Source organism: Dysidea avara, chromosome 12, assembly GCF_963678975.1.
Source record: "Dysidea avara chromosome 12, odDysAvar1.4, whole genome shotgun sequence".
Classification (NCBI taxonomy): domain Eukaryota; kingdom Metazoa; phylum Porifera; class Demospongiae; order Dictyoceratida; family Dysideidae; genus Dysidea; species Dysidea avara.
The window spans coordinates 8,127,560-8,154,920 of NC_089283.1; the positions used below are offsets into that span (position 1 = coordinate 8,127,560).

The following is a 27,361-nucleotide window of genomic DNA, read 5'->3' on the forward strand; positions in this document are numbered from 1 at the left end:
TATCATGATCACAAATAATATGCTTATAACATGTACTATAGCTACTACAAACATTGCAAGGTGTAATACTATAAGTTCCTTCACCGACCACTACACCTGAGACTACATTAAGCATGTCACAATGTCATGAGCTATCATCTGATAGCTACAACATCATGTACAATATACCAGTGTCAGCAGCAGTGACAGGAGAACTTGTGACACTGGGTAATCACACTATAGTATAATCACAGCAGGAGGTACACAAATATGAGATAATGAGGCTGAGTTTGTACAATACTGAGAATACGTACACTTAAAGAGCTACTGCTTTCAATCAGTCTTGCTCACTCACTTTAACTAGCTACTCCTAGTCCTAGCAAAGACTATGGAATGCCAAATAATGGATTGAAATAGTAAGTTTCGACCATGCACTTGGCTTCATGTCCAGTTTGCACCATCACTGATGGCTTCTGATGCCCTTACTTGCTAGCAATACCACCCATATGACAAAAATGTGCTATAGAAAAATACTCCATTTCCTCATTTCTGGTTTCCTAATTTCACATTCCTCCTTTTAGTAGCACCCAACAGCATAGTACTAGGTGTTGCACTCAATTGTTATATAGGCAGGAAATAACTGTAAGCATACATGTATATGCATGGTGATAAAATACCTCAGGACTATGCTTGCACATGCATGGTACTGCCATGTAGTCTACTTGCTCCTTCTGTATCGCCAGCTTTTAAATTTACTATTGCTACAGCTGTGCAGAAATCAAGAGATTATATAGTGCACAGGATTAATCATAGATTAGGGAGAGGGATTGATCGGAGTTAAATGTAGAGTTCCAGTAGAGGGGAAAAAGGTGAACTTATAAGAGTCTATTCTAGTCTGTAGTTGGGTAAAATATCTGTTTCTTATCATGATCAAGGAGTTGGAGAGGATATGTAAATTTCTGATTAGGCGAGGCAAACTTGATTGTTTCTCATCCCCACCTGCATCACTTTTCCCCACCTCCTCTAATTTCATTATTGCTGTTATCAATCGTGTGCACACGTATTTTTGATGCTAAGAAGGCTAGCTATCATTCTACAGCACAGCAATTTCAGCAAATGTCATTTTCACCTCAGAAACGTAAGTATATACTAGTTCTTAAAAGGCTTTAGCTAACCTTTATAGCAACAGACAGCTTGATTTGGAGTATTTTCTTTAATAATGAAAATAAAAAATGACCTCCTGCAATCCGAATTTTTGTGGATGAGAAACAAGTAATCAAGTTTGCCTGGCCTTATCACATAAATCTTACAATATTACCAACATAATTGAGAGTTATAAAAATATCATTTTTGACCCGTATAACTTTACAGTATTAAGTCAGAGGTTGAGGGGTATAGTTTTTACTGAGGAGCTTGGCAGATGCGATTCACACAAATTTTCTTGGGATCAATCTGCATGACACAGTTCAAACAAGTTCCACAGCTACTTGCTCTACATCCTTCACAAGTGTTACACCTTTTCCTCTTCCTTCCTAAATATGTGAACCATCAACAATGATCATAAGGATACTGTACACGTACAATGGATATATAGCTATGTGAACAAATACTGAATACACTATAATATCAAAAAGTATAAAAATCTGTGTAGTAGAAATCTATGGAAATAAATGTATTACAGTGGAACCCTGGACCTCACTTATCTGGATTTTTGGTGAACCAAACTATGGAAATGGCTACTCTATTAGAATAGTGACTGTTCTGTTAGGGTAGGTAGTTTAATAGTTCAACCTGTATAAGGAAAAATAATTTTAAATTCAATTAGGGATCATAGAAAAAAAGTAGGGAAAAGGGAGGTCACCAGATGTATTGGTGGACATTTAATCCCTTATTCAGTCATGGGTATAGACTGAATCAGGGATTAAATGTCCACTAGTATATCTGTAGGTGCATGCGACCTTCCTTGTTTCCCTACTTTTTTATATGATCCCTAATCGAATTTAGAATAATTATAGTTGTTTGTTTACTTTTTTGTAATGTTATTATGACTGGTGAACCCGCACATACTGCAAAAGAAAGGATGGTGCCAGAGACCAACTGAATACGCCCCAAGTGTCAATTACTGGCTTGAAAGTGAAGTGGCCATTACGCTTCCCTTTCAGCTATGTTCAGCCTGTTTCACAGTGTTACAAACAAAGAACAGTAGAAATACCTCTGCAATCAATCCAGTTACCACGGAAAATACGGATGATTCCCATTTACAAATGTAGGGAAGCTATCGAGTGACTGTGAGTCAACACCTTGCAAAAAGATAGGGACACAAAATAGGACAAAGGTAAATCCATGATGCGTGCATTGTATGTACAGCAGTATGCCAAAAGGCACCTGTCGGGCTGAAGCAACATCGAACAGTGAAAAAAATCAAGCCAGCAGCCTTAGCCGTTATCAAGTTACGCTTGTCTGAAGGTATCAGTCAGGCAGTCAGTAGAAAATTCCACTAAATAATAAAATAATTTGTAGTAACTTTTTGAAAGTTGTTTCAGGGACACTTTTGGGCTTGGTTATGTCTAAGCAATACTGCCAAGATGCCATGGAGGCTGGTTTTAGGGTGTTTAGGCTTAGAAAAGCCCCAACTTTCACGATCCTTAATAATACAGTACAATATATGATGATATTTTTACCAATGATGTTTATGGTTATTTGCACAGTTTCACATATATGGACTCATGGACCACCCCTGGTTCCAAGGGTTTCGGACAACTGAGGTTCCACGGTAATCAGATTTTATTGGGCAGGAGCACATAAGAACCACAAGATAAATAAAGCATGTATGAACCAGTGTTCCCTTATACAGAAAGCCATCAGTTGGTATATATTCACCTTAGCTTGTGCTTTGTATTTGGAATGCTTGCATGTGCACTCCTGATTCACAAGGCCAACCTTGATTTCCAAATGTGACCAGATTTGCGAAAAGGGGTATTTCAAACACATCCAATTTACCAACTTTGACAACTCATAACTTCAGATTGGAAATGACTATTGATTTGAAATTTGGTCAGTACTGAGAGCTTAGTAGTTGGAGAAAGTTTGTTATTTGAATACTGAGTTATGGTCTTCTGAGTTCATAGAATTGGATGTGTGTGGATGACCCCCTTTTTGCAAATCTGGTCACAAATTTTGATTATGTGTACTGTGCAGGCAGAAATCTTTAAGGAATGAAATTTTTTTGCTAATTTTACGAGTGATGACAAATTTGTGAAAACACAATCACAAATGTGTGTTACAGCATCAATTTCACATTGAGGCAACATTTTTTTTTTGAAATTATGTAAAAATCTTTTATTTACACAATTCTGGAAAACTCAGCCTATTGATATTGCATATATTAAATTTTGTTTTGAGAAAATTTGGCAAAATGATTTCAATTTGTTAAAAAAAAAACTTTATCCAATTGTTAGCTAATTAAATATACAGCCATATAACACAAACATTCGCCAAACTTTATCCACCAAATTTTATCTACAGTAAAGTCGCCAAAATTTTCTTGCACCCAATCCATGCATGTACTGTACATGGTTTTAGTGCATACCAGGCAAAGATGACCAGCCAATACAAAGAGTTCAAACAAAGCAATATCGCAACATGATGGACCATTCACTTCCAACACAACTGGTTGAATGGGACCATTTTGATGTTTACACATTAAGTACAAACTGAATGAACCACATTATCCTGTTTTATTAGAGAATTTCAAGTTACTGTTAAATGGCTACCCTAGAAATAAACCTGTTCATACTAATGGGACTCATTCATTACTTTTAACACACACGCACACACAATATTCACCTGGTGAACTGGTACCAAAGTAAGACATCGCTAAAAAAATGATAACAATAAAGATGTCTAGTATCACAGGTGATATACTCACCTGGTGTAGTAGCAGCATTTTTGGGTAGTACTATAAGAACAGATGGTGTAAATACATGAAATACATGAAATACATGAAATACATGCATGTAGTTTACCTGTTGATCTACCAGTAACACGATGTATTCCTATAATTCAATATTAATATTTACATATGATATTTATGTCTGTACCTTGTGGACTAGTGGTAACAACACCATGTGTCCCCTTATTAGCTGTATATATGAAGATATACGCAGTTAATATGTACAATGGTACAGTATGTGCATAATTTAACCCTTAAAGCTGCAGCTATTAAGCCATTCAACAAGGAAATATCCAAAGCCTAGCACCAATTGTTGTATATTTAAATATAAGATATCTCTATTAGTCAATAAGGATGTCTACTGCATGATATTACACCATAACCTAATAGCATTATATATAAAAATCCATAATGACATAACCTAGTTATAGTGAGACCTCCATTATTCTAACACTAGTGTGCCAGTTCAATCACAAAAGTGTTTATTTCCAATCAGAACTCCATTCAACTACTCTAATAAAACATACACTAGTTCAGTTGACAAAATACTCAACTAAAAGTCACTGCTATTAATAATCTTATTGCTTTGAATAATCAAGTCCTACTGTATTATTGCTGCTTACCTGTTTGGTTATACACAAGACTCATAGCCACTACAATAGACAGGTGGAATGAGCATTAATGTATATACAAAATAATAAAATTCACCTGTTGGGTTAATCGTAGCAACACTAGCTTGCTGATATCCTGCAGGCAAGTAGTGAACAATGTGTAACTGATATACATTATTTACCTGAATTAGTTGCAGCAACACTGTGAGTTACTAGAAAGGAGAACAGCGTAAAATTGAAACAATGCTGCAGTAGTAGTACATCGGAGTCTTATAGTTCTGGAGACTTCAAAGAGCTAAACATTCTAGCAGTTGGTTTTACATAATGCATCTTGAACACTGATTGGCTATCATAGTGATGCACCGATAAGAGATTTTGCTGACTACCTGATTAGCCGATAATTCATATAATGGCCGATACCGATAACCGATCCGATGTTGGTGTTTACCAAATACTTTGTAAAATTATCATTTTAAAACTTTTATTTCTGTCTTATTTTTATGAAAACAATAACATCAGGGTCAGTAAAATTAATCAGCTGATCAATCTGCTAATATTAACCGATACTGATATTGCCTAAATTTGGCCAATAAACCGATTTCCGATTATTTACTGATTAATCGTTACATCACTATCAGGGAATTAAAAATATAATCTCTCATTAATGCCTAGTTTAAGGTTGGTATAATGTACCAAAATAAATGGTACTGCAGTGCTTGAACAATAAAGTACTAACAACTTTGGGTATTCAGATTGTGTATATATATATATCACATACTTACCTGGTGTGGTGTACACAAGCCTTCTGCCTATTTATTGTGTAGAGAGGGAAAATATAAAATTAAGTCATTCAACATAAGTACAGTATAATTACCTGGCATAGCAACAGCAATACTTTGAGTTGCTATTGAAGTCAACACATAAATACCATATAAAACATTTAGTGATTACCTGGTCGACTGGTAACAGTGCTGTGGCTTGCTATTAAGACACAGAGGTAACATATTATTGTATCTATGTACATACTACATACATACATATCTGGATGGTTTTAGCAATACTTTAAGTTGCTATGTTATGTTTCCTAATGATGACCACATTTTAATCTAGCTGAAATCTGACATTTTGTTACTGATACATGCTTGACTGATACCCGTTTGCATGGTGGTCTATAAGTTATTCTCCTGTATGCTTGTAAAGCTAATGCTATGAGGTATTGTACTCTCATCTAGTATTGTTAAACCAGGTGTACGCCCACAGCCAGCTTTTGGCTGGCTGTGGGCATGTGCCTGCATGGTTTCCTGAAATTGGTTTGGTCAAAACTGTGTGTCATGTCTGTCCAACACCCACGTGAGCATACAGGCTTTGAGCTACAGAAAGTAAACCTTCGATAAAGGCTGTTTACGTACTGTATTAAGGCTTAACTTTCTGTTTTCATCGTGTTTACTTGAAGGGTGTGTGGCCGGTACCTGAAACCAGGTGAAACACTTTAGTAGGGAGTCTAGGGTACTAGCTTATGTGCTGTACCAGGACTGAAAACAATGTAACAGGCCTTGTAAGCTACCAGGAATGGTGTATCTTGAGTTGACAGGGGGCATATCCCTTTTGTACATGAATGAAAATTAAGAGCAGCATGAGGCCTTGCATGTGTAGAGAATTTTCTTATGAAAACATGATAGACAAACTATAATACAGTTACCATACAGTATTTCCTCATACAAAAGCCTTAGCATTTATCTCTTATAATCCATTCGTGAACCAGCTGAAAAATCTTGCTGCTCCTTGTAGCTCCTCATACTTTTGACAAGTCACAGGTTTCAGTAGTTGTAGTAACGTTTGTTCTACAAATTACGCTATTATAATCTCATACTACCCCTTGTATTAAGGTAGCGTAATTAGTGCTCTCTGGTCTTCATTTAGGACCAGGAATTTATTTGAATGCGGCTTTTACATGAGGAAATATGGTAAGAAGACACTTCTGTGTGTAATTTGTGGTTTGCTTGAGTTACACTTCCTTAGCAATGCATAGCAACATAATTAATGAATTATGAAGAATATGCATAATTTTAATGTACTGCATTGCATCAAGAGTTCATAATATAAAAGAGAGGAGAGTGTCCTACTGCAGTATAGCCTGTATAAACCTGTATCTCGAAGTAATACAGTAAAACTTTGATTTCTTTAGGACATCATGTCAACACATACAGTGTTAAAGGAGTGTTGACAATGACATCAGTGGACTGGAAGTCAAACTACAAAGGTCAATGAAACTTAATGCTGAGTAGAGACCTGACCGACTAACACATTGAAAGTGACTATAGGTATCTTTGAGATGTGAATTTGTACAGGCTACACTGAAATAGGACACTCTCCTCTCTTTTATATTATGAACTCTTGATTACATGTATTGTTACAGAACAAGGAGATAAACAAATAGCATACCATGTGTTAATTTAAGGGATAGTATATTTACTGGGCACCTGGTTTTTAGAAGTAGCAATTTGTTTGTATAGGATATGGCTTGTGGTCAATAACCCAAGTACATGGCAGAGCCATGCAGTGCCCATTACCAATGATATGGATTATGGCAAAACAGCTATTATATAATTACGAAATAAAATAATCAGATTGGTAATCAAAAGCTTGGCTACCAAATGGAGTCATTATTACAAGCCATCCAGCCTGTACGTACATGCTTTATACAGCACATTCAGCATCATTTACCTGGTCGGTTGGTGGTGCTCTGAGTCACTACACTTGTACCTGTACAATCATAATATTAATATACAACATAAAGAGCACGTTGCACACATGTACCTGGTTTACGTGCAGCGCCGATTGGAAAAGCTGTGGCAACTGGTTGATGTGCTATTTCAAAAAACACAAAATATGTTTAGAGTTAGGCGGCACTAGCTATGACTGACTACTACAAAAATAAAAATAAAAATTATAGGTCACATTCATGCTTTCTTAAAACAAAGACATCTCAACTATTTTAAACCAGGCCGGTGCATGCCCACAACCAGCCAGCTAGCTGTGTGTCCTTCGCATCAAGTGAGCAAAATTAATGTAGCCAGTAAATGAGAAATATACATCGAATAAAGCCTGTATTAAAATTCTACACACTCAGAGGTGGTTTCTTCTTGCTGGATTAAGATATGGGTATAACGACTTTCTACGGAGATTCTGAACGGTCATACCATTGAGCTATACAGGTGTTTAATGATTCAAAACATTGTATCAAGCTTTCTAGGTTACCATTAACAGCACATATGCTCTGAATTAAAATATGGCATATTCCCTAAGTACGCTGCGAAAATGAACAGCAACGTCTACAAAATTTTGTATATCATTGACAAACTTTAATTTGTGGTTTGTTTGAGCTGTACATCCTTGGCAGTGCATAACAAAGTAATTAATGAATTATGAAATACATTAAAATAAATTACAATAACTAAACGGGCTGCTAAGATTATGTCAGTACAGATAAATAAATAAAGCTAAAATTAATGTTCTTAGCAAGGGATAATATTATTAACTGGGCATCTGGTTTTTAGAAGTAGTATAATGATGTGGGGGAGGCTATAGACATAAGTTATTCGGCATTTTAATTGAGTTATGTGTTGATGGTTTAGCAGTGACTACAAGCCATTCCCATAGTAAACTGTTCGGTTTTAGGCCAATCCCAAACTAAACTGAGGTATTAGGTATTATTTATTTCATTTTTATTAGTTTAACCACAAGGTAAGGAGGGTACAGGAGGCAACAAAGCCTATAGGGGTACCACCTACACAAACACCTGAACAATACAAAGACAAGAAAAAAACTACAGCAATACATTACAAAGTTACATGTTACAGAAAAAGTACTCTATAGAGGGAAAACAGTTAATTAGAACAAAGGAAATTATACAGAAGCCATTTAAAGGTAGCACGGTGGGAAATGGACAAAATGTTGAATGGGATGGAGTTCCACATAAAGATACTATGTACAAAAAAAAGAAAATCAATACGAGTTTATGGAGGACTGCTTACATAAGAGAGAAAGAGAGTGGGATCTTGTTGGAGTAGTGGAGAAAGTAAAGTGATCACTAAAAGGTAGGGAGATATGTTTATGGGGCATATCATATATGGTTGTCAATGACAAGTACTTTCGTCAAGTGGATAGCGATGGCCAGAACAGTTCTCCACAACATTAATGTTGTGGAGAACCATTCTGGCCATTGCTATCCACTCGACGAAAGTATTCCTCAGAGGATTTAGACTATTTAAAGGTGCATGAGCAAAATCTACTTCCACAAACCCAGCGGGCACCATGATTTTGTATTTTCTCCAGTGAATTAATGTTCTTCTGGGTATGAGGATTTCATACAATGCTTGCATAATTCAGTATAGGAATTACAAGTGCTCTAAAAACCCTGTGTTTTGATGGAGAATGGCAGGTGAACATATGATGATGCAAAAGGTTTAAAGACTTTAGTGGCTTTAAGGAATTTTAAGTTTGATTAGTGCTCATAGAAAAAAAGTTGGGAAACAATTGGGAGGTTGCTTACACCTGCAGATATTTTAGCAAACATTTAATCCCAATTCCCCATGACTGATTATGAAGTAGGGATTAAATGTTCACTAGTACGTATATCTGCAGGTGTAGGCAACCTCCCTTGTTTCCCAACTTTTTTGTTCTATGATCCCTAACCGAACTTAAAATTTCTAATTTTTCCTTATATTTGTAAATTATAACACCTGTTTCACGATGAAAGAAGGCACTAATAGCAAAATTAAACCTTGGTATCATCGTATTCTCCAGAGCAAAAGGAGTTTCAAAATCTTTGCTTCATGCCTGTGCTCCCTAGGAGATGGGAGATATGAGTGTTTGCATTGGATGTGCAATTCATTCATGATTTTTGCCTTTGCCCTGTTCTTAGGTAGGATCAGTAAGACATTACTTATCCAGCAATGGATTTGTGTGTTTATAGGGAACATGATGGTACAAGTTACATCTCCGTATAATAAGTTAATGACCTTTTAATTAAGTGCCTGTAGTATTTTACTGTACAAATCAATCTTTCCACTTTGTAGCACTACAGTTTCTAAAATTCTCAGCTTCTAGGGCTGAAACTTCGGTTGACTGGCTATCTAGATAAAGAAAATATGATAAAATGGAATTCGAAAAGGCATAAACTTGTGGGTTCTTGCAGATCTGGTCACAAAAGCTCTATTAATGAAATAAATGCCTCAGCCTGAATAGACACCATGCAGGCTTTGTTTAAAAGGTTGGTCCAAATTCTCTTAAAATGCTCAGACATTTATACAGATAAATACGGTATGTACCACCATCTAGATACAAAGTACAGCCATAGCAGCCTGAATGCTCTGTTAGGTAAACAAGATAACCTGTCTATAAAAGATATTTCCAAACAGACACATATCATTTCACATTTCATACAACACACTCACCAGATTTATATTTACTTTTTGCCTGGCTAATCTTGGTCACTATAAGTCATGTAGTATGATGTGATGATTTAGTGACAACACAGTTTACCTGGTGAACTAGCAGCAGTAACTTTTGTTGGTCGGGTCACTGTCAATATAAATTAGTTAAGGTATGTTCATTACATGACAGCAAAAACTTTACCTAATGATTTTGTAGTATCTGATGATGCTATGGGCAATGAAATAATTACTATGTAATTACATACATTCAAAGAAGAAAGCTGATCATGCAGTAATGTTTAGTAGATACTCAAAATTTAAGTCTATATTGTGCCAATGCAGTAACGTAATTTTTGCAATATGTACGTATATTTCATGGTACAGGATTTTCACATTTTACCATGAAAACTATATAGCGTGAAACAGGTATATGATATTTGCAATAGACTATAGCCTATTGAATCTGAGGTCAAAAATTCCATTACATTATTGTCCAGCTATAGTAGTATAGAAATGGCACATCCTGGCATGTAATTTAGTTTAGTCAGTACAATTTCTGTTATCACTGTACAGTATATAGCATTTACCATTACACAAAACATCCAAAATACCAGGAGTGACAGTATTGCACATCACAATCTTGCGATTTTGCAAATACGCAAAAGTATCATCCAACCTTGAATAGCATTGGTTGGTGAGAAAAACTGTTTAAAGGAAGGTTCATCAGTACACCAGAGCCATGAAATTCCTTGAACTGTACATGTTCAACAGTTGTACTACACAACATACTAATACTGGATATGTACAAAATGGCTTATGGAAATGTAATCCGCAAGCTGAATCCTGGAAGCCAACACCAGATTCATAACTTCTTTTCACCTTTCAGGCTTTCACCATATAGTAGTTTTTTAGTCCACCATTCCTGCTTCTAATATCAAATACAGCACTAAAAACAAGAAATCACTTACAGGTGGCCGGATATAGAATTTGAAAAAAACCCCACCAAAACTTGTTCAACTGCCTGCCTGCCTGCCAGACCACAGTCACATGGCTGGGGGCCAAATGAAGCAGTACACGGCCACCATTTTATGCCACAATAACAAACTTACCAGTGGGATGTGCCTTTTGGGGTTCCGACGAGTGTGTACCCTCTGTGCCTTGTCTTTCCTTTTATCTTCAATCAGGCTGTCTTCATCCTTCTAGATGCAATGAAACCATATTGAGGCATTAATTTTCCCCATCAACACTATTGTGTACCTAACCAATACTGACGAGGCACCATGAAGGTATTGTGAGGCTCAATATATTTTTTCGTGAGAAGGTGCCAACCTCCATGATCCCTAATATACAGTACTACCTGATAAACTATTTTGACTATATTATGAGGTTTGAATACAATAATATCTCTTAAGGACACCTTACAAGTTGTTGGGTTACGTACACACCAAGATGAATGCCATAGCACATAGGAACAAGTTTGCATTTGTGCGTGCCATGCATATGCACACACACAAACAAGCAACAGGAATAGTAGACTAATGAGGTGCCCGCTATATTTCACCTTTAATACATTCCTACCCTCTAGCTATAACAACATTTGGCTGATGGGTGAACACATTAATTTTAAAGTTTTTAATTGTTACCAGACACTTTACAATTAACTGAGCATCCATTAATACATGTATTTTAGATGACCAAACATTATCCAAATAAAAACAGAGCATGAATGTCCTCATATATACCTAGTGTTCAGTTCAACAATGCTAATGACATCAAACTATTAGAATATCTGGTGAGTCACATAATACACACTAGTAGAGTGGCTAAGCAAAAAAATCGTTCACTTTTTGATAAGACTGCACCAAATTTGATACAATATGTATTTGCTTTGTTCGTACTATTTCATATTAGTACGGTTTACCAATCATATCACACTTAAAAGAACCTGACAAACAAAACAAAAATGTCTTGGGAGAAGCCATAAAAGTACTCAATAGTAGATATACTGAAACTTTGTGTCTGCATAGACTGGTCATATCTAAAAGCTAGGTATCCATTTAAATCATTATTAGCTCGCAATGTTGAGAAGCACGGAGGTTTAAGGTATACAAAGCCATAGATGTACAATATATTATTTCTATCGGATTGTCTCTGTACTTTTTGCACAGAAATATTGACTCCATTAGAAGTGTTTAAAAACAGTTTATTTTACAACATTTTGAAAGATTTTCTGATTACACCTGTAAACTTGAAATACGCTTATGCTATTCAAGAAGATTCTGAATGCACTCGTGTGGTTTCCTGTCCAGCTAGAAATGAGCTCATAATCTAGTTAGAAGCTTCCAAACCAGCATTGAAACTGGGTCACTACTGCTGACCCGGATAGCAATCCAGGTCAGACCTGGATTTGACCCGGATGTGATCTGTATTAATTAAAAGTGAGACGTGCACTAAGAGCTCAGTTTTGAGTACCGACTAGCGTGTTAAACACAGGGGTGTCTATACTTAATGATGTTAGTCAGTAGGCATGATTCCAGATAGGTTTCCTGCAAGTGGGTGTGGCTTTGCACATACCTAACACATCATAATTTTAAAAAGTATGACAAAAGCTTGCCTTGACTGTATCTCATACAAAAACAATTGGTTAGTGGGCGTGGCTCCATATAAGTCAGTAGGCAGCTATGAGCATGGTTTAGTGCATACAGTACTTACCTGTAGACTTTAATATCGCCAATAAATGGCTGTGGCTGCACGTATGGCTGCAGACAGTAGTCCAATAAGGGTGTGTGGCTCACGAAAGAAGCTGGGTTGCATCAGGACTTGACTATATGATGCGTTTATACACTTCCGTGCTGTCCAACTAATTAATTTGCTTTGCACGTGATCCAATCCAGGTCAGACCCGGATAATGGGTCTGACCCAGATGACCCAGACAAAATGTGATCCGGTTGACCCGACCCGGTTTCAACGCTGACAAGCATGCCCTTAGGGAATGGTTTTGACGTGGCACCGTATCTCAAACGACTTGGTATACCTTACTCAAATTCCACAGAAAATTTGGTGCTTTATCACAAAGTGAACGATTTGCTCATTAAAATTTGTTGCTTAGCCGCTCTACTACATAGCCAATTTGCTGTACATAAGAACAGCGTAAATCAAACCATAATGCTGTAGTAGTACCAAATTTTCAAAGCAAGCAATTTTTCGTGGATTGACAAACTTTAGGAATTATGCAATTACATTTTCGGGGATCACTTGTTTTTCACTCAGACTATCTATTATTTAGCATAGTTAATTAATTTTCAAGGATGAAAAATTCGTGGAAAGTTCAGCAACCATGAAATCCGCAAGAAGTACTTACCTCAAAAATTTGCAGTACATTGGAGGCTTAGTTCTGGAGACTTCCAAGAGCTCCACAGAACTAACACACAGAAATAATAAAGGTTTTGGTAGTTGACCTTACAATACGCGTCTTGAACACTGATTGGTCAGGAATTAAAATTACCTCTCTCATTCATGCATTGATAACTTTTTTAAAGGTTGTTATAACAAATGGTACTGCAGTGCTTGAACAATAAAGTATCAACATCAGAGGTTATTTAGACTGTGTATATGACATACTTACCTGGTGTGGTATACACAAGCCTTCTGCCTATTTGTAGAGAGGGAGAATATAAAATTAAGTCATTCAACAGTATAACTTACCTGGCATAGTAACAGTGATACTTTGAGTTGCTATTGAAATCAAACTATACACATAAATACCATATACAACATTTAGTGATTACCTGGTAGACTGGTAACAGTACTGTGGCTTGCTATTAAGATACAGAAGCAACAATATAATTGTATCTATGTACATGCATACATACCTAGATGGTTTTAACAATGTTGTAAGTTGCTATAGATTCAAACGTTAAGTTTACTAATGGAGTTGTATTGATTCCCACTTTTTACAGTTACTGAAATCCGATATATCATTACCCCATTTACTGATACATACTTGACGATACCTGATTGTATGGTGGTCTATAAGTTATTCCCTCCTGTATGCTTGTAAAGCTAATGCTATGTGGTATTGTATACTCATCACAAGAATTGTTTGTATAGGATATGGCTTGTGGTCACCATAGACAAATAACGTGACAGAGCCAGCACCCATTACTATCAATATGGATTATAACAAAACAGCCAAACTATCAACCTTAGATCTTATACAATTAGGAAACAGAGTTACACCAGTAATCAGATTGGAAATAAGCAGTTTTACTATCAAATGGACTATCATTATTACAAGCAATACAACCTGTACATGCTTTATACAGCACATTCAGCATCATTTACCTGGTCGGTTGGTGGTGCTCTGAGGCACTACAGATGTACCTGTACAATCATAATAATGTACAAGATAAAGAGCACATTGTACACATGTACCTGGTTTATGTGCAGCGTTGATTGGAAAAGCTGTGGAAACTAGTGGATGTGCTATATCAAAAAACACAAAATATGTTTAGAATTAGGCACTAGGCTTGATGCTATGATTCAATACTAAAAAAAACAAAAACAAAAAAAAAACAACAGGTGATATATACCTAAAACCAAGAGTATATATATAATGGGGAGGGAGAGTATCTAACTATGCTATATGCTGTGAAAAATGAGCCCGTAAAGTCCTATGGCATCGTTCAAATGACTCGGTGATTTGTGTTGATTGGTGACTAATTATAAGCGCAGTGGGTGCTGTAGAGAATTGACTGACCTATTAATAGTAGCAATGTGTTGTGCGCATGTATTATGTATTGTATGACGTATGCAATCACGGGTTCTTAGGGCTTTAATTAGAGTATTGAGAGTTGTATCCACTCGTGGCGAGCCAATCCGAGGTAATCTTTCCTGAAGGCGAACCGATACGTCCTTATCGCGACATTCTCTGGTGCTGTGAAGGAACTCTGTCGTCCATTGAAGCCGATTCATAACCCCAGGCGTAAACGCTGTGGCATCGTGGCATATTGGCTCTACTAACGGTGCCAGAAGAGGCAAGCATCCCGATTCACTTCATAGTTGTTTGCCGTTTGTATTTATTTTCAGTGGACTACGACGATGGAAAGGTTAACTCGACTACGGACTTCTCGAAGAGCATACCGCTCCCACGTGACACGAATTTTTGGCAAAGTGGAAGAAACTCTAGCCACAGAACTCGATGAACTTGCCGTCACTTATTTAAACACCGCTGTTACTCAGTTAGAGAAGAAGAAGGAGCAGATTGTAGCACTTGATGAACAGATTTTCGAACTGATACAAGAATCTACGGAGTTAGAAGAAGCTATTATGGATTCAGAGGAGCTACAGGACACCATAACGGAGAAAGTTAATGAGTTAAACAAACGTGTGGACCTATTCCAGCGGGAAAATCGTTCTGCTACTCCCTCACAGCAAGGATCAAGTGAAGCTACGTACAATACAAGGACCAGACAAGGAGGTTATGAGTGATATAACTAGCATATTACCAACTGGTTCTTGTGATACACCTTTTACAACTGTCACTAGTGACACCCCAGTGTTATGTACTACTCATGATACACCAGTAATGAACACCATCAGTTATGCACCAGTGGTAAATGCTAGTTTTGGAACTCCTAGTAGTTTGGTACCAACCTCGTCACTGACACTCCCAACACTAGACTCATTCTCGTCACATTCAACTTCACCTATCTCACTCACATCTGTCAGCTATGTTTATGGTTCAGGGCCTCCCCCCTTAATTCCAACAGTTACGAATGCTGGCAGCCCTATATCATCTAGTCTAGCAGGAGACCCAAGTCTGTTATTGCCATCATTATCAACCCAGAACCTTAGACTCAGCAACTCTACAAGCTTAGCTGGAATTCCCACTATCAATACCGTATCAACCACACACCCAATAAGAGCAGCAGGTCACACTCAATCTCAACAGTTTGCTATGTGCAGGTTACCCAAACTGACCCTGCCAACATTCTCAGGAAATCCTCTACATTGGCTAACCTTTTGGGACTCCTTCCAAGCTGCAATTGATCTAAATCCCAATCTAACAGGAGTACAAAAGTTCAATTATCTTAAGGCACAGCTTGAAGGAGATGCAGCTAGGACAATTGAAGGGTTCCCCCTTACTGACCACAACTATTCACATGCAGTAGCCATTTTACAAGATCGTTTTGGTCAGCCTCACAAGGTGACTGCTGCACACATGAAGGCTTTACTTGAGATACCAAGACCAGCTAACAACCTGAATAGTCTGCGTGTGTTTCATGATACTATTGAGAGCCACTCCCGTGGCCTTTCCTCACTGAGAAAATCTGAAGAAACATACGGTGACCTGATTGTGCCTATTATTCTTGGTAAGCTGCCAAAAGAGATCAGACAGAATCTAGCAAGAGAAGCCACTACCTCAGAATGGACATTTTCTCAGCTAATGTGTTCTATCCTGAAGGAAATTCGAATTCTAGAATCCGGTAACGATGATCTATGCAAGTCTCAGCCCCATTCTACAGCTGCCTTTGTAGTGAGTTCCAAACTTCAGGGTAACAAACCTAAGTTAGCACCACCATGTGTATATTGCAAGGGACCCCATGCAGCTCACCAGTGCACTACTGTAACAGATCATCAAAGACGACTGGAGATTGTGAAGCAAGGTCGCTTGTGCTATAACTGTCTTGCCAAGCATAAAGTCTCACAATGTAATTCAAAATTTCGATGTAGAAACTGCAAGCGAAAACATCATACGAGCTTGTGCAACAGTGACCATAAAACAGATGAACCAAGGGCCATACCTCAGATCACTCATCAACCTATTGTGCCACAACCTATTCCTTCACCTACCACTAATGCTACACCAGTCACATCATTGCTCATTCCTGATTCCCACCGTACTATTTGTTTACTCAAGACTGCTATAGCTCCTGTTATTGGTGGTGGTACATGCCTGAATGCCAACATTCTTTTTGACGAAGGAGCACAACGCTCATTTATTTGTTCAGAACTAGCTAACAAACTCAACATTGTGCCATCCATCACTACACAAGTAGCTCTGTCTTCATTTGGCAATGACTCGCCATCATTTCAGACTTTAGGAGTAGCTACTATCCAGATACAGACGCTTACCGGGGATCTTGTTCCTATTTCTGTCTTCATAGTTCCACAGATAGCCTCTCCTATTCAGAATTCCTGTGTAGTGGAATTAGAGAGCTTACCACATTTGAAAGGGCTGCAGCTTGCAAATCCCGTTACAGATAGTGACGAATTTCTAGTCTCTATTCTAATTGGAGTGGACTATTACTGGTCATTTGTACAGGACCACATCATTAGAGGAAACGGTCCCACAGCGCAGCAATCCCAACTTGGCTATCTTTTATCTGGACCTCTACCTTTATCGTCTACCCAATTACCAATGTCTATCCTGCTTCAATTTACCACTACACCAGAGGAGATTGATTTGCAACAGCTTTGGTCAATAGAAGCCAGTGGTACAGACACTCATGAATGTGGTTCCAGCTTTCTCAGATCCTACCAATCTAACAACATCTATCAGCTACCGGATGGTACTTATACAGCCAAATTCCCATGGAAAGATGACAAACCACACCTACCATCGAATTACAACATCTGTAAGGGAAGAACTAACAGTTTACTCACGAGGTTAAGGCAAAGTCCACAATTACTGAAAGTGTATGACAACATTCTAATGGAACAGGAACGCCGTGGTTTTATTGAAAGGGTCAATGACACTCACTCCTTTTCTACTCCTGAACTGTCAGTACACTACTTATCCCACCATCCCGTCAAGAAGGACTCTCAAACAACTCCTATTCGCATTGTATATGACTGTAGCTGCCGTGAGAGCTCCTCTGCTGCAAGCCTGAATGATTGCCTAGAGGTGGGACCTCCTTTCTTGAATGATTTATGTTCCATTCTGTTGCGCTTTCGTTTACACAGGTATGCCCTGTCAACAGACATTGAGAAGGCCTTTCTTCATGTCAGATTACACGAAGACGACAGAAATTTTACTTATTTCTTGTGGCCAGTGCAACCTGAGAACCCTGACAGTTTACTTCAGACTTTTCGTTTTACATCTGTTCCATTTGGCACAGCCAGTTCTCCATTCATGTTACATGCCACTATTGATCTACACCTTCGCACATTTCGTTCATGTGTTTCCGAAGACATTCAGCACAATATCTATGTTGACAATATCATATCCGGGTGTGACACTGAGGTTCAACTCCTTGAATACTACACACAAGTAAGGAACTTCATGCAACAAGCTAATTTCAACCTAAGGTCTTGGGCATCAAACAGTATCACACTATACAACAGATTGCTACTGCCAATAAGACCATCGACCACAATACCACTGTCCAGATCCTTGGTCTCCTCTGGAATACATGTACAGATACAATGTCACTGGCTCCCAAGTCACTGCCTTCAAGTAACATCATAACCAAACGTAGTGTTCTTCAAGATTCATCATTAATCTTTGATCCTCTAGGATGGGCTACTCCAGTTACTATCCGTGCCAAGATACTACTACAAGAAGTATGGCAACAGAAACGATCCTGGGACACTCCACTTCATGAAGAACTTCAAGAGAAATGGGTTCGAATACGCAGTGACATCCTCGAGCTCTCTAACATAACTATTCCAAGAGCCTACTTCCCTATCCTATCAGACAAAGTTATAGATCATCTTTATGTGTTTACTGATGCCAGCACTAAGACATATGGTGCTATTGTTTATCTCTGCAGTGACAACAACATCTCATTTGTCATGTCCAAAAGCCGTGTAGCTCCCATCAAAGCTTTGACTCGGAGTTGATGGCTGCTGTTACTGCTACCAAAGTGGCAAAATTTGTTCAAGCTTCAATTTCAGCCAGTCAGCACCTCATTCCAGTACACCTCTGGACGGATAGTCAAATAGTTCTCCATTGGATCAACAATGGTAGCCATTCCAACTCCTTTGTACACCAACGAGTAACTGAAATTCTGAAGAGTTTTCCTTCAACAGTTTGGTCATTTACACCTTCATCCAATAACCCCGCAGATCTCCTTACCAGGGGAATATCCACAGAGCAATTGACGTCATCTGAGTTATGGATACATGGTCCACAATGGTTGTCGAACACTTCCAATTGGCCAACCTGGACACCTATCAATGTTCTTGATCTAGTAGTGACTGAAGCTACAGAATTTATACCCTCCACTACCATGTCTTCATTGAAAGATCGAACTAATCTACTCACAGTCATTGATGCTTCACGGTACAGTCACATTAATCGTTTGTTGGGCACCATTGCTTACATCTACCGCTTTATTCACAATCTTCACAAGTTAAACCCCAAACTTTCTGGTCTGCTTACTAGAACTGAATTGTCTGATGCACGTAGACGTTTGATCATTGCAGTGCAACACAGTAGTTTTCCAGAAGAACTTGCTTACCTGCTCAAGACATCCTCAACATCTTCCAAATGTCCTCACTTAGTCAAACAGCTTAGATTATTTATTGATGACAAGAAGTTAATCCGTTGTGGAGGACGAATACATAATGCACCGATATCAGATCTTAGCAAGTTTCCCTACCTCCTACCCAAGAAGCATCCCGTCACCAAACTGATTGTAAAGGACACTCACAATTAAGAACTTGTATCATGGAGGAGTGAATACAACCGTTACTGCCCTACGCCAGATTTTCTGGATACCAGCAATACGGCAGTGTGTTAAGAGTGTATTGAGACACTGTGTTCCCTGCAGGAAGCTCATTGGTAAGCCATACAGAGCCCCAGACCCACCACCGCTACCAAAGATCAGGGTTACTGAAGCTCCACCCTTTACCATCACCGGTGTGGACTTTACCGGAGCCTTATTTGTCAAGGAAGGACAACAGGAGAAGAAAGTCTACATTTGTCTTTTCACTTGCGCGGTAACAAGAGCAGTACACCTTGAAGTAGTAAGTGATTTATCTGTTGATACATTCTTGCTGGCCTTTAGAAGGTTTTCCAGTAGAAAGTCACTACCACGCAAGATGATCTCCGACAACGCATCTACATTTCTTGCCGCCGCGGAGGATATACAGAAGTTATTGCAATCAGACACTCTGAAAGAGACATTGGAACGTCAGAATGTTACTTGGGAGTTCATTCCCAAACGAGCCCCATGGTATGGGGGCTTCTGGGAAAGGATGATAGGACTTACGAAGCAAGCAGTGAAGAAGACATTGGGACGAGCATACATATCACGGGAGCAGCTGGAAACAATCATTGTTGAAGTGGAGGCAATGTTGAATGATCGACCTCTTACCCATGTTTCTTCTGATCTCTCAGATCCCGAACCCCTCACACCATCCTATTTGTTGTATGGTAGAAGAGTGCAGATGATTCCCCATGATCTAGGAGATGTAGATGATTCTGATGATCCAGACTTCCTCACTTCAAGTATGATCAGGAAACGGGTAGACAAACAGACACAAGTCATCAAGCAATTTTGGATGTGTTGGAAGAGTGAGTACCTCACCTCTTTGAGGGAATTTCATAAATCTTCAGGACACAACCAGCAAGTCATTAAGAAAGGCGACATAGTGATAGTCCATGATGAAAAAGCTAGACTGTATTGGAAACTGGCAATCGTAGAAGACCTCATTCAAGGAAAGGATGGCTACATTCGTGCTGCAAATATCAGAATAGGCAACCATTGGACATCACGTCCAATTGTTAAATTATATCCTTTAGAAGTGTCAAACACTGATAATGAAGAACTTCCAACTGAGACTGTTTACAGTAAGCCAGATCAACCAGAGTCAGGAGATAATCCAGCTATACATAGTGATCGCCCCAGAAGAAGAGCTGCCGTGAAGGCACTACGTCAAATATCTGAATGGGCGGATACTCTCAACCGCACCCGGGAGGATGTAGAGAATTGACTGACCTATTAATAGTAGCAATGTGTTGTGCGCATGTATTATGTATTGTATGACGTATGCAATCACGGGTTCTTAGGGCTTTAATTAGAGTATTGAGAGTTGTATCCACTCGTGGTGAGCCAATCCGAGGTAATCTTTCCTGAAGGCGAACAGATACGTCCTTATTGCGACAGGTGCACTTTGTATGTGTGACTACTGAGTGAAAGAACGGTGTACATGGCACATTACGCAAAGGAACTCGCCGTACAAAAAGAAAGACAGAAGCAGCTAACCTGGAAAACAAACATCGAGGTTTCATCATGGTCGAGCGAGGTCGATATTTCGATATTTTATCATGGTTCTACTAGTTAAAGTGACACATACAGATGGAATTTCAGCCATTGCGATTCCATATGGACCACCCGTTAAAACATTGAAGGTGTTAAATCTGAACAATCAACAGCGGTCAGGTTTACGAGAAGAAACAAAGGTATGCGGGTTACTTTACGGGCTCATTTTTCACAGCCTATAGCACAGTTCGATACTTTCCCTCCCCATTATATACTCTTGCTAAAACAAAGACATTGCAAAATTTTAAACCAGGTGTGTGACGGCCAGCCATGTGTGCACGCACCTATCCACCTATATTTTGCCGTACACACCATGTGAACAAAATTAATTCATGGTAAAAGTAGCCAGTATATGAGAAATAATAAAGCCAGTATTAAACTTCTGTACAGGTAAGCAATGGATTAAGATACAGGTGTTCTATGGAGCTTCTGAATGGCCATACCATTGAGCTATATGATCCAAAAACTTTGTAGCAAACTCCCTAAGGAACAGCTTGAAAGATGGCATATGTGTGCAAAAATGAACAACATTATCTACAAATTCTTGTGCAAGGAAAATTTACTGACTAACTTTAAAACAGCTCAAAAAAATTCCTTACAAACTGAGTGATAAGATTGCATGTCAGTACAAATAATTACTGTACTGTGCCAGCAGCAAACAGTTTCCACTGCTCATATTCAATGTTTGTTAAAGAGACTCAGTAAATACAACCATAGAATGTGCAAAAATCAAAGATATGTCAGGAGGTACAGTGAGATCAATGTAAACAACTACATATCTATGTTATGAATTCCATGAATCTGGTGCTTGTTATGCCACCATATACGTATTTACAGTGTACCCCTTACGCTGGTGTATGAGGCTGCAGGGAACGCAACAGCTGGTGATAGTTAACCAGCAATCGACTTGCTAGTTGAGATATCCAAAGCTCAAGGAGCAAGGTAGTCTGGCGTGGCCAGACCTTATTTCAGTGTAGGGGCTTGTCATTAGAGATAAGTGTCTAACTCTATCAAAAATGACAGCCACAAGTCTTTCTGGATATTATAGTAAATTTATGCTTATGATATAAGTACTGATTGAGTGAGTTAACACTGCAGGAGGTGGTGACTTTGAGTAAAGTTACCGTAAGCAAACCAAATCATAGTAACACCCTAATTCAAGGGAAATCTGTGGGCATGAGGCTGTCATTTTAGACACTATATCTTTTATCATTTACTCTTGATCTAGGTAAAGAGTAAGTGCTGTATGTATATGTTAAAGCATTGTCACGAGTGCTATCTAGTTTAACAAAATAACTCACGTGTAGTTCACCATAGTAGACTTTCATCGCATATTTTGGCAGGTTTTAGTCAAACCCCCCCAATTGATTCTATTGTGACACAATGTGAAGTATTTCCGTGATATCTCCAGGACTTGTACGTTTACATTAACAAACATAACAGCAACGTCCCACCCATCATCGAAGCATTTAGGTAAGCAATACAGTGGTAGAACTATATTGGCTGGGGTGATTAGTCGTACTGGTGTGAGCGCTGCAGGCTATTATCAAAAGTATCAATAATCACTCATTGTTGCCTGTGACTATATCATAACCTTAAAACTGGTTATACTGTATAGAGGGAAACTTTGGCGGGGGAAAACTTTGGTGAATTTGGCGATTCACTACAAATTCGCCAAAGTTTAACCCGCCAATTACTCGTAGCGCCTGAGATTAGCATCTTCATAACTACAGATTGAGCTTGAATTTGCCAAAGTTTATTTAGCCAAATGTGATTTAGCTTGTTATTCGCCAAAGTTTACCCCCGCCAAAGCTTCCCTCTAGACGGTATATCTTAAGCAACACTGACTGTTTAATTAGAGCATTTGTCAGAATTCATGTGTTTAATCACATAGTGATTTAGTTTGTCATATATTTAGTCCCAATAGTAGGAGTGCAATTAATCCCAAATCGCACTGGTAGTTTCTAAAATCACACTAGTAATGGTGTGGGCCAAATGATTAGTGGTGTTGCCATAGTGATAAATTCCCATAGCATAGTAACATAGTAGTTGATTAGCTAAGGTAGCCATAGCAACAGTTGCTAAGTGTGATTAATTAATTCCAAATTTCTATTGCTTGGTAACAGTTGCTAGTGTGGAAGGTGGTCACTATGTGATTAGTAGGCAATCACACACATTTTCGTGCAATTAGGGAATAATTGTACTCGTAACAGCCAAAATTGCACTCAAATGTGTGTGATTACCTATACCGATCACATATACAGTGATTTAGTTTGGTATACATTAGTCCCAGTAGTAGGAGCTAGTGCAATTAATCCCAAATCGCATGGCTTGTTCCCAAATCGCATGGCTTGTTTCTGTAATTGCACTGCAAAGTAGCCAATAAAATAGCAGAATCACAGAATCCTTTTAAGTGCAACAAGAAAGTGATGTAATGAATAGCCAATCAAACAAGCTGACAATAGAAACCTTTTAAGTACAACATATGTAGACATTTTGAGTAGCCAACCAAAATTGCTGACACGTGAAGCCTTTTAAGTGCAACAATAAATGATGTAATACAAAGAAGAATGATGCAATCACCTGGTAGAAGTTAATGGCCACATAGAACTGGATAGATGTGTACTATAAACAAAAATTTTACGCACATTTCAATCGCTTTGTTATGTACTGAAACAAAGCTCAACTCGATAAAACCTATACACCACCAGATTCTCCTGTTCATTGGGAGAAAGAAGATCTTTGTTTCGTGTTTGTACAGTATATGTATGGTACATGACTTATGGGCACTTATGTAAGATGCTGTAGATATAAAGTTTACCGTCGTAATTTATGTAATTGTTGAAATGGCCTTCTCCTTTGTCCACACGGAGATGCACAGGGAAAACACTATATCTTGATCAATGTGCCAGTTCATGGTGAACAAACTGAGCCAAATACCATCTCCATAGCTTGTTTCAGTCCTGAGTTATGATCGATTAAGTAAGCACCTGTAGTTTATTTGCTGTTTATTCCTGTTCCAACTGTCTATTGTTATAACTCCAAGACTGCATCACAAAAGGCTGAAACTTTGGCTGTCTACTCCTTTGTTACTATAGATAACAGAGAAGCAATAAAATGGAATTCGAGGAATGTGTAAAAATGGCCGGTTTTTGCTCAGCGGGTCACAATTAGTATAAATGATGCCATTTATACTATTTGCATGGGTTTTACCTCAGTTTGGTGCTGAAGAGTCACTGTTGCTAAGGGTCAATAGCAGCGAGCAATGATCATGCATTTACTGAAGTACATAATTTACCATATAAATTTGTCATATTCAAAATACCTGAAGTCTCCTCCTTCTTAATGGATGAAGTTTCTTTCTTGACAACAGGAGGTTGTGTAACAGTATTTGTTGGTTTGGTCTCAATGCCAAGAGATTCCATTCTGATGCTTGAACTTTCTGTTTTGATGCCGGGTGTTTCTTTCTTGATACTTGGAGTCACCTTAGTTGAACTGGGAGTTGGCTTCTTCATCACAACTTTCTTGCTAGCTACAACAAGAAACAGTGAACATTTACAAACTGTTTGACTATGTTATGTATGAGTTTGGAATACAATGAAAGGCCATACATGTAGCATGGGGGAAGAGTTTTGTGTGCATGTACGTGGATGTAGTGCAAGGTTTATGCACACACAAACAAACAAGCCTTTAGCTATCAGATACACAACATTGCTAACTATAACCTCACCTGTTTGGCTGGGAGTACTAGAGGTCTTTCCCACTAAATAGAAAAAACTCTGTTTACATATAAGTAAATGATCTCAATTATCTATATACACAAGGGAAATCCTTACAGTATATTCATGCAATCATGGCCACTTCTATGCTAAAATTATTGTTAAGAATGTTTACAACCAAAGGACAGAAATTGTAGTCAAATAAGCACATATATAACCCTTAGACTACTTCCACTATCATATATGGTTCCCAACAGTTCAAACTGTTGTATGCTATAGTTGCTAATAAAAATTATTGAATGTACATACCTGAGCCATTGGTTGTGCAACTGATGTATAAATCTGAGGATGCTACTGCTGCTATTGCAGATAATACAAATTTTCACAAATAAAATGAATGATTTCTCTACACAAGTTTTCGTTTTAAGAAAATCACAGCATCCTTCAAATACGTATTTAGCTGATCTTTGACTCAAAATTTAGTCCTATACAGTACTTATTGGTGGTAACATTCAAGCACTATAAATCAAGCTCTTCAGCCTTCATAACAGTTACTATCACATGAGCTAGCAAAAGTGGATCACATTATACTAATGAGTATACTTGAGTACTGACTTTACTAACCAAATATCAAATTGTTTAACAAGTAAGTACTGTATATTGGAAACAGAAGAAAAGTTACAATTTTAGATCTATTTGCAAATATTTTCCCCCTTATTTTTCTATATGGTAAACAAAAATATTTTTCTTTTTCTTGAAATGCCCCCTAAAAACTTTTGAACCTTCTTGTTCCTGTAGCAGGGGGCATGGACTACTCACTGGACTGGACTACTGCATCAACATATTTTAGGTTTTTTACACATGCTAAGGTTGAATTTAGTCTTAAAGCTTTGAGCTAAGGACACTTGCAGCCTGCAACTAAAACGAGTGGATGTTCCCAAATTACAATATTTTCAATAGTTGTTTCAACTCCAAAGTCTAATAGCTACAGGTTAATTGTAACATCAAGTGGTAGATGAAAATTTCCACGATCTTATTTTGCTGGAAGTAACCAGCAATAATGTCTCCAGTAATAATGTCTCCAGTAAAGAACAATTATGTGACCACTACCAACAAATAATACTCACCTAGCTGGTTGGCTGCTGATGGTTCTAATAACCAAAAAGATGTACATTACTACAGTATAGCTTTGCAATGGAATCAGTTTACCTGGGAATACATAATAATCTTCAGTCTGTGGCACTAAAAATGTAGCACAAACCAATAGCAGCAAAATAATAGCAAGTTAAAAGAGTATTTAAGTACGTGTACCTGTAATTGTAGTATTGGTGGTTGTGTTACTTCTAGGTGATTTCATGGGTGATGGTGCATAGCCATGGGTTCTTCGTTCCATGAGCTGATTTGAAGGTCCTTTATACTGGCCAGCAGCCACATGATATTCCAGAGCAGCTGTGTAAAGAATTGGATCAGCCAATCCAGTTGGACCAACTTTAGTGACTAAATCAACATTAGATATTAATGGATACCGAATCTCTCGAAAAATATTTTTAATGACAGTCTTTGCTTTCTTGTTATGTTTTTGCCATCTAGCTACTGCCAAAAACAGATCTAGTTCACTAACATTAAGATCAGAACTCTTGCAGAAATCTAGTATTATTCTGTCAGGAAGTTTGGTGAAGTTTGGATCACGAATGACATCACTTGCACTAGCACACATGAACTCAACGCACTGGTCAAGTAATTCCTCACAGTTTCTGTCATTAGCAATGATGGTAATTGCGACCACATTTTTTGTGCACAGTAAATTTGAAATACAGTAGACAATATTTGTCTCCAGCGATGCAACTTTGAAATAATTTGCAGCAGTCAGAATCTTCTCGAGATTTGAAGAATTTATGGCTACTTTCCCAGTGTAGATATACTTTACAAGACTTGAGAATGCCACTGTGTCCATGTCTACCTCCAGCTTTATGCTTGTTTGGTCTTGCAACATTTCATACAACACTGGTGAACCAGCTGCTACTATCACCCTATGAGCACTCACACTACCACCATCAGATGTTTTGAATGTCACATCATGTGTACTGGGGTCGTTCAGCAAAGAACTTAACACTGCAGAACACCAGTTTGGTTCTTGTATTTCTACGTCCGAAACGACGAGGAAACCAGACCGTGTTTGTTTCGCCTGCTGGGCGCGGTTCATTTTCTTCATATACGGAGACAGTGCAGGCGCTGGTTCAGTCATGACGTTCAACAATTTTTCGTCTATCTTCTTCAGTGGGACGCACCAAATCTACTATTGGCGCGTACTGGGGGGTCGAACCATAGATATACAGACAAGTACCCGGGATTGGAATCATCCGGTTTTTCGTGCCGGATCATTGTTACCGGA

The 27,361-nt window shown here is 38.3% G+C and overlaps 1 protein-coding gene across 1 annotated transcript; it reads right to left on the reverse strand.

Moving 5' to 3' along the window:
* Positions 1-1,255: 1,255 nt before the first annotated feature.
* On the reverse strand, positions 1,256-27,358 carry LOC136240329 (uncharacterized). Its single transcript, XM_066031276.1, has 26 exons — positions 26,281-27,358; positions 26,179-26,211; positions 26,097-26,120; positions 24,981-25,013; positions 24,576-24,782; positions 14,412-14,462; positions 14,322-14,360; positions 13,766-13,795; positions 13,683-13,712; positions 13,603-13,629; positions 10,180-10,206; positions 10,087-10,125; positions 9,999-10,037; positions 7,360-7,410; positions 7,267-7,305; positions 5,494-5,523; positions 5,417-5,446; positions 5,325-5,351; positions 4,725-4,754; positions 4,640-4,678; positions 4,555-4,584; positions 4,080-4,121; positions 4,005-4,034; positions 3,908-3,937; positions 3,826-3,855; positions 1,256-1,511 (listed from the first exon to the last, which is right to left on the reverse strand). The coding sequence occupies exons 1-26, from the start codon at positions 27,212-27,214 to the stop codon at positions 1,381-1,383; spliced, it is 2,052 nt and encodes a 683-aa protein (XP_065887348.1). The 5' UTR covers positions 27,215-27,358; the 3' UTR covers positions 1,256-1,380.
* Positions 27,359-27,361: the final 3 nt, after the last annotated feature.